The sequence below is a fragment of the Ascidiella aspersa genome, chromosome 2 (genome assembly GCF_963924565.1).
Source record: "Ascidiella aspersa chromosome 2, kaAscAspe10.2, whole genome shotgun sequence".
NCBI lineage: Eukaryota > Metazoa > Chordata > Ascidiacea > Phlebobranchia > Ascidiidae > Ascidiella > Ascidiella aspersa.
In genome coordinates this window covers 17,396,377-17,405,771 of record NC_139448.1, presented here as the reverse complement: position 1 = coordinate 17,405,771, position 9,395 = coordinate 17,396,377, and the positions used below count along the sequence as shown (strand labels likewise).

At 33.4% G+C, this 9,395-nt stretch overlaps 1 protein-coding gene across 1 annotated transcript; it reads left to right on the top strand.

Moving 5' to 3' along the window:
* The first annotated feature begins 3,239 nt into the window (after positions 1–3,239).
* LOC146164091 (uncharacterized) lies at positions 3,240–9,187 on the top strand. Its single transcript, XM_083382424.1, has 10 exons — positions 3,240–3,442; positions 3,509–3,595; positions 5,506–5,618; positions 5,865–5,976; positions 6,612–6,752; positions 7,294–7,421; positions 7,548–7,658; positions 8,080–8,227; positions 8,498–8,616; positions 8,957–9,187. Exons 1-10 carry the CDS (start codon positions 3,332–3,334, stop codon positions 9,048–9,050), a joined length of 1,164 nt encoding a protein of 387 aa, XP_083238550.1. The 5' UTR covers positions 3,240–3,331; the 3' UTR covers positions 9,051–9,187.
* Positions 9,188–9,395: the final 208 nt, after the last annotated feature.

Sequence of the window (9,395 nt, the reverse complement as noted above, 5' to 3'; positions counted from 1 at the left end):
TTTGAAAAGATTTGGTCTAGTTACGAAAAATTAAAACAACTAATCTTGTTTTAAGTTATTATGGTTCGTTACAGTGTGTTTTTCTCATAGCTCCGTAGTAACCTGGAGTATATTTTGTCCTTGTATTTTAACTAAACCGTTTGTTCAACAATGTTCTGAACTAACCAATGTCTATTTTTCTGGCATTTTTGTAGTTGGTTGGTTTTGATATTTCATGTTATGTATAAACCCGAAAAAATAACTAATTTGTGTTCCACCAGTTGTCAGTAAACTATAAAAGCATGTGACAGACTATACGCCAAAACGCTAATGCAGTACTTTATGCAACAATGTGTTGTTTTCATTATTGTAATTCTAATAGTGTGAAATTTTGTCGAAAAAAATATTTTTAGAATGAAAGTTCTCAGTCGTAGGAGAAAAAATAATCGCCCTGTAGGCTACTAATAACATATGCTGTTTCCTATAGCCAGGTTGTATACTTCTTAAACAAACGTTTTAAATATTTTCATGGCGAACTACTGAATATACGTTTGAGGCATATTCGTTTTTGCTTCCCAAAAAGTGAGGTAGATTAATTGCGTCCGACCACCCATATCCAGGATGTTTTTTAGGGCCATTAAAAATTTAAGTGATGACGTAACGTTACGGTATAACGTTTGTGTTGATTCGGTTTAAATCGGTAAAAGCTTTTAGTTTAGTGCAGCGGTCGGCAACCGCTGAAAGAGTTTGTTACCGGTTCGTAGCAATATTGCCAGATTTATGTTCAAAACACATTAACTTTCGTTTAGATATACTCCATGGTTGATTGGTAATATAAAAAATCATAGTATTAAGCTCTCATGAGTGGTGATACTATGCTGTGGCCATATGAGTTACATAGCACGTTCGCAACATCCAAAAATGCATATTTTTATTGCAAAATCTAACTCCTAGTACGGTACTGACAATATATCGAACAGTGGGCTAAAGCTAAATTAGCCTATCAAGTTTTTTTAATGTTCAAGCGTTCTCACCCCAAAGTGCAATAGAATAATTCATGCAAACAACGTTTATAAAAAATGTCCCATAATAAAATGATTTATTATTTTGATACTTGTATTGCGTAACTATAGAAAGTGTCGTGTAGGGCCTGGTCAAAAAACGGATCTAAAACACATTATTATATAAAATACAAAAGTGTGGACTTTTTAGTAAATAAATTTCAAATATCCTTATTTTGACAAGCTGGTAAGTCTAGGATAGGTAATAATGATATTCGAGTGTAATTTAATGGTATATAAGTGTAATTTAAGAAAAAAAGTAAATGCCTAAAAGTTTTATTGAAATGAGCCGTAGACTGGGTTAAATAGCTTGGCGGGACAAATGCCGTCCACGGGTTTCGTTAAGTTCAATAATTCCTAGATGGGAGCATCTTTTTGTGGCAAAACAAGCTTAAATTTTGCAATGAAAAAGTTGTAATAAATTTTATTTACTGGACTCTTTTTTTTAAGGCCGGTTCGCGACAAAATTTCAGTTTTACACCGGTCCGCAGTGCAAAAAAGGTTGGCGACCGCTGGTACAAAGGAAGGCTAAAACCTGTAGGCGCGTAAACACATTTCTCGATACAATGCCATTTATTAAACTTATTTTGGCAAACAAGTTGTGAGGAGCTTTTACTTTTAGAGCTCTGTGTGTGTACAAAAAACAACAATAAACGAAACTTTTAATAGCCGTTAAAAAAAATGGTGTGCATCATTGTCTTATTATCAGTTTAATTTTTAAAACAAACAAACTTGTATCATCTTCACAAATAGGATGAAATACTACGACTGAACAAATCACGACAATGCTTGCTCGAAACCTTAAATATATCAGAAGCGTATATTGGAGTGCTAGAACAACACTTTGTTATGTTGAAAATTACAGTGCTTAGAACCAGTTCATAAAGAGCCAAAGTTTGCCAAATACTTTTTCAGTAACATTAAAAAACAAGGTTTTGACAAATCTTGAAATGGCTGAAAGAATTCTTTGGTAAAAAATATCAAATAATTCCTATTCGTACAGGTTCAAAATGTCTGAAATGCGGATGGTAATAGCTTGGTCAATTTGCAGGGTGAGTGTTTTACTGTTGTAGAGAAGATAATTAATTAAAATAGGAAATGATGTTTAGAGTGTTCAATAAATCAGCTTTTGACACGTAAAACAAGTATTTATGACCATAGCAGCCCACGCAGCATGTGTACGTTCTGTTATTACAAAATGTTTGCGTTTTCCCTCCTAAAACATATTTTTCAATATTTTGAATGAATATAGGTAATACAGCTTTTTTTAATGTTTATTTTTTCGAAACACTGCGAGCTTCAGCCTTCGCCTTGTATGTTTTAAACTTGTCAACAGACGTTTAATACTTAAATTTGTAAACCACCCTGATGAGTCATTTCCATTGTTTTTAGACTGAAAAACTTGCCAAAATGGAGACACGTTTTTCCGTCACGTCTTTGTCATTATTTTAAACCAGCACTGATGGTAAAGCGCTTTTAATTCAATGCGCTTCGTAAGTTCTGATCAGCAGACGAGTGAAACGTGAATTATTTCGACTGGTGCATTGTTTGTAAAGGTAAAACTTATTCCCTGAGATTTCAGTTCCAGTCTTATTGAGAGAATGCGCTGCCGTGAAAACAAAAAGTTCGCTTAAGTACGCACTTGTGCCGCAGGGTGCACAGCACGCACAGTACGCACAGTCGCACACTTTACTGTGGTGCCTGTTCTGTTTTTCGCTTTTTAGGTAGTCGATTCACCACTGAATTGCAGGCCAGTAAACATGAAACGAACTAGTCGCAACTATTCTGTATAAGTTTTAGCGAAATTGGTGATTTTGAATGGCAAAATGATAGCTGACTTGTAACTAACTGTTAAAGCTGTTTTGACTATAAATGTTTTAACTGAACAGTCTGTAAAATGCTAGCTGACATGTAACTAGGGTTAAAGCTGTTTTGACGAAATCGTTTTAACTAAACAGTCTACATTATAAAAAAACGAAAGCAAGAATCTATTTATTACATCTTGCTGTTTGTAAGAGATTCCTTTATTACGAAAGTGTTACATCTCTTTTTGCTATGACAGTCACGAAGTTCTTACAAACCTGAGTTAACATTTACACAGAGATTATATTTATTGTTTTTGTCAGATTACTAGGGTAATTAAATATAGAAAATATAATACACCGTGTCTTTATGTTATGTTCTTAGTGCTAACCCCTATTCAACCTCGTGTTCCAGTCTTTAGAGTGGTGTCAAATTTAACTGAAATGTGCGACACACTCAAACGTCTGTCGTTTCGGACGGTGTTCTGAATGACGATGCTGCGTTGGAAACGATGTGTAATTGCCTTGCTGATTGTCCTTGTAATACTAAACATCTGGATTGGTTCCGTAGAGTATGGAAACTATAAAAGGTTTCTTAAGGTAAATTTAGTTTAAAATTTGAGTTATAATGACGTCTGAATAGATTAGAAGTTTCTTTATTTGCAGTTTCCAAACATGAAGAGCAGAATATTTGGCGCAATGAAGATCAAAACGCATGAAATCCATAACGATATTGACGTAGTTTACACGTGGGTAAGTTAAATGTTAATCATATTTATTTACTATAAAGTTAGCGTTGTTAGAGCGTTTCGGGCTGGTGTAGGAGTAGGAGAGTGCTTTTTTCGGGCTAGTGCAAACTAGGACATCAGGATTTTAGCTGGGATGCATGGAAAACTTTTAAATAGAAGAACATAACAATATTACTCTGTAAAACAATTATTCTTAAAAACCCTTGTTGTTCCTCGTGCAAACAATTTCGCGAATATGCGGCTAAAACCCACTCTAATCACAAACAAAATTGCGTTTATTCGTCTTGCATTGGCAAAACGTCAATCAAAAGGATACGTGACACATACAGCACATAAACAATAATAAAATATAGCTCGAAATGACGGTGTTTACTTTTGGCGTTTATAAGTCACATGGCGCAATCAAAATGAAATGTGTACTTTGTTTTTTAAATCTTTTGCTTTATACTAATGTTACTTAAAAATTTGTTCAGAATAAAATATCTTTAAAGGTATAGAATTACCATTAGGTTTTAAGAACCTTAATTGTATAATTTAAAATTGTTACATGCCTTCCCCTGTAGGCATTGCGCCTTGTGCGATTGTTATATATATCAAACCTTAAACAACCTAATATATATAATTGTACGTATTTTCGGCTACAGTAATGCGAGCTTTTTGCACAAATTCGCGCAAATTTTTGATCGTGTGGGCATTAAACTCTTAATCAAACTATTCTTCCCCATTTTTCTCTTTTTTCCCCTTTTTTCTCTTTCTCTGACTCTTTACCGGATTTTTACTCTTCCTACAACTCTTTCACCAATTCTTTCTTCGACTCTTCTAACTCTAAAGCACATTTTGCAATGCAAACATTCTGGAAAAAAAACATCCGCAAAATTTTGAAAGATCTTTAAAATGTGCGCAAATTTCGACGTGACATTTTGTTGTCGCACAATTGTGCCACAAACGCCTCTCCTGCTGTTGTAAGTGTTCAGCTGGCCAGATTGAACAGTTTTAAAGAAAATTTCGACAATAGCTAATTGCAAATTTTTATGCGCCATGTGTTTGTAATATAAATAATCTAAAACAAAAGCTTACATCTACTAAACTTTGCATTAATTTTTTACACCCTATGTTATAAACAGTGGAACGAATGTGTTAAGTTTTGCGCTTCTTATAATTAAGTTAAAATAGCCTTTATTATAATCATGTTGTGGTTTTCCGGTAAAATCATTCCAAACAAAGGGTCGTGTTGCGTCTTAGGCTATCTTAAAAAATGTTACTGGGAAGTATACTAATTGGAATATACTAATTATTGTTTTGGCCCATTCACAGAAAGCACTCAAGTGGCAATTCTCGTAAAAACAAAAAAATACTACATGTATGTCAAGGTAGTTCGAATTCTGTATATTTAAAAAAATGAATTTTATAAAAGGTATTTGGATTTATTGTTATACCGTTCATCAAAGCAGTTGTAAAAATATTGGGTTTGGCAAGTAGGTGTATAATTGCTTTAAAGGCAACGAAAAAAAATCACCCCTTCCAATTTTTGTGATGACGTCAAATTTTTTTCTTTCTTTGAACGTAAAGATAAATTTATATACTCTATTTAGATATATTTTTCTCTTTTTGTTTTGGGTTTTAATCATGAGTAGTTTTTCAGCTACAAAAATGCTAAAACGTGTGCGATTATATGTTACACAATGAGGGATTCCCCGATTTTTTTGTTTTTGTCTGACGAAATTTGAGCGCTGTGCGCATGAGCAAAGAATTATTTATTTTTCTTTATTTTGTCCACATAATGGAAAATGCCTTTAAAAACGGAAATAACACTCAGCACGTAACTATACGTTATTTATATTTTTGTGATTTTAAAATAGTGATATAGATATTTTACCATTTTTCGAACAAACCCTGCATCCACTTTGATCACAGGTAAACGGTTCCGACCCGGAATTTCAACGATCAATAAATATTACTCTTACATCATCAGTAAACAACGGAATAGACATACGAGGCCAGAGGTTTTTTGACAACGGAGTCCTGAGGTCAGTTTTATTATAAAACATGTGTGCAAGTATTTTAATGTCTTAATATATTATCGCCGTCGGAATGCTCACTAAGGTTAACACTCTTTGGCAGGTTAAGCAAATGTGGAAAAACAAATGATTTTTTATTATGATCCTAAATTTATCAAGTTTAACACAAGGTAGTTTAACTATAGGCTACAACGTATTTATTCAAGTGTAAAACTGCGTTATTATTTAAATAAGTATATACATTACACTACACAGATACTCATTGAGGTCCCTCGAAATGTACGCCCCTTGGATCCGCAACATTTATATTGTCACAAACGGACAGGTTCCATGCTGGTTGAACACAAGCAACCCAAAAGTCAAAATGGTGGGAAAAAGAGCAAAAACTTACACTTTTTAATCAGATTTAAATGAAGCTGTATAAATACATACCAAACGCCAGTACTATAGCATTATAGTTAGTTAAATTGATATTTATGTAGCTTATAGGATTCTCTCACATTTAGTGTAAGAAAAACGTTTTATCGAAATTAATATAAAATACAAAACATGTCAGCTTGTAGGCCAAACACCCAGTACAAAAATGATGTCTTGCAATATCAAAAGCTTTCCATTACCGAGGTGTACAAAAGCTTTTAGATAATAAGAAATGCAAACTCAAACTGTGTGCCTCGAGATATTCTAAAGTTTGGCGCCAAACTTTTTGTTATATAGGAAAATAATCGATTTCAAGAAAATTGTGTGCTCGCCTGGTTAAAAAATCACTTAACCTGCCAACAATAGAAATTTTTATTTAATTATGAATATATGTGATATTTTACCGCAAGCCTAAAAAGTTCGAGGATTAACGATAAGTGTTAATAAAAAATCCGTGTAATAATGATAGGGGTAGGCCAATAGTTTCCTTGTAATCCGCACTAATTTGATGTACTTGTATCGATGGTTAGTAATATCAAATGGGTTTGCTGTCGTTATACAGTTATATGTACCATTTTTAAATAGATCTTTCACTCCGAGATATTTGGAAATGCTTCGCATCTGCCCACTTTCAGTTCACCAGCGATAGAGGTTCATTTGCATAAGATTCCTGGACTCAGCCAAGAGTTTCTATACTTCAACGACGACATAATCTTGGGAGCTCCGGTACGTAAAGTTACGATTTGTTATGCTTTAATGCGAATAGTTTTATATGTTTACCCGTGCGGTTTATCTGCAGATTTCTTATAAACAAAATTTTAGAAGTTTTCTTCGAGGTGTAAACTCACAAAAATGATTTATTTTATGTACCAGTATTCTTAAAATTGTGATTATATTCAAAGCCTTATTTAAAATACGTTAAGCATTTTGTCAGGTTTGTCCTTCGTTGTGTATTTCTACTCGTGTAGGTTTTAGGGTTATAGGCGGAATATGGTAATCAAGCAAATCTAGTCTAGAAAAAGTCGTTTGCAGCAGAATCGTTTTAAATGCGTTTTGAATGAATATAAGAAGCTAAATAATGGGTAAAGATCAGAAGTAAGTTTTTTTACTTTTAAAAAACGGTTTTCCAGCTTTTATTCTTGAACGAACTGATGCGAACAACTTGAGTCCCAACACTGCCTATATTCTAACAAACACCTCAGCATGATGTTAAATCTCTCTGAAAAAGCTCCATAAATTTCAATGGTGATAAACTAATATTGTTTAGATTACTTTGGCTGATTTCTACACAATGGATATGGGTTATAAGATTTACTCGTCGGACCCAATTCCACACCTTGACTTGATTAATAAAGCAAAATTCAAACAGGAAGTATTATCGGATACAAAAAAACAGTAAGACATATGATGTGGTTAATAGATGCAGCCTGTCTGTAAGTACTACTTTTTATGTTTAATGCTTGTTTTTGGCTCGTATGTTTGACACAACATGAAAACTGAATAAAATATTTTTTGTTGAAGGTTAGATAATACATATTTTGATTCTGTGCGTTATGTCGCCTACTTGTTCAAAACTTACTTGAAGTTTGACGTTCGACGACAAATGGCGCATGTTCCGCACCTAATCAACCGGTAAGAGCACTCGATGCACTTTGTTGGCAGCGTGTTTGTTTTTGCGTTAAACGATGTAAAAAGAGAAAAAAGTGAAAGTATAGTAAGAAACTCTACAGTTCTGACGTACTAATTATTCATATAAAAAATAAGAGAGTCTGAGTTGTTGCCTTAATAATAATAATATTTACCGCAGCAACATGTTTGACAGTTGATTATAAAATGACTTTAGTAAGTTTAGATGTTCGCTACCTTTTAACCTTCGTAAGTCGTAAACCCCTTCTCACCATTTTGTCCCGCCTGCTCACGTTGTAGAAAAAATACATGACATTGTCTGAAGTCGTACATTAACTATCAAATAATTGGAATACAATTTGCTCGTGCCCCTTCTAAAACCGCTCCCAGCGTCCCTGGTTAATAACTTCGCCTCTTTGGCCCATAGCTCGATCATGACACGATTGCAAGAAAAACTGAAAACCTTCTACGACGCCACTTCTTCACATAAGTTTCGATGTTCAGACGATGTCCAAGTCCCACTCTCGTACTTTTCTTTTCTGGTGTACGAGGGTCTACCAACGAAAGAAATACAGGTTGTTAATTTGACGCTAATATAACAATACAACTACTTATTTTTTAATCTTATTCAAGTTTTTACTTCTACTAGTGCCAACTTTTACAAGTACTTTAAACAGAATATTTGGTAAACATTATAATTCATGAATTTTTATAAGATTAATATTTAAACCCCGAACTATAAAGCGCCGGAAGCAATACATATGCAAAAACAGTTAGTAGATTTTGTTTTACGAGAGCGAAATAGGACGAAATAAATAAGTTAAATTATTACGTTTTATTTTTAGTATTCAAGTGATCAACGGTATTTCTCAATCGGAAATGACTACAAGGCAAACGAGGCCGCTTTAAAAGCCTTAGAGCCAACAAAATTTTATTGTTTGAATGATGTCATCGATTACAACAGGTATAAAACGTTTTAAGGGCAATTCTAGTCTTGAAAACAGTAATCAGATAAATGTTTTTATGAGTGGTTGCGACCCCCTGCGCTATCTAATCTATTAAAAACCATAATGCAAGAAATATTAATAATAACAAAATAACAATAAATTGTTATCTATTGAATTGAGCGAATAATCAATTTAATATTCAAGGATTAAATAATGGCCTGCCAAAATTTACAAATACTGCTCTATAAAGTGAAACATCGTTTTTTTTACATAGGCTTGGGTTTAGTTAAGCCACTAAAGTAATATCAGCGGATGTTCAAATTTTATTTTTTATTCTTATATTTATGTTTATTTTAGTTTTTCCTCCGTGATGGCTATAAAGGGACTAAATCTATACCTTCAGAAAACATTACCATATCCTTCTGCTTTTGAAAAGATGGATAGACCTTGACGATAGGAAGATTGTTATAACTTATTATTGTTTATCTTTCGTTTTTTAGCTTTATACTGCAATAGTTTTTTTCCTAAATAAAATCTGTGTTGCAATGATTTCTCAAAAATGAAATTAAATCGATACGTTGTTTGGCATTTCCTCCTTATTACTAGGGGTTAAAATTTTTTGTACCGCAACGCTTGACAGTCATCAGCAGTGTTTTTTTTAGGGTGTCCCCCAAATTTCTCCAGCGGTTTTCCAAATTTTGGACTTGCAACTTTTTGGTATTTAAATGAAACACTTGCGGTCTCTTAAAACTACTTAGCGGTCACCCAAACCAAACCTTAAAAAAACCTGGTCATC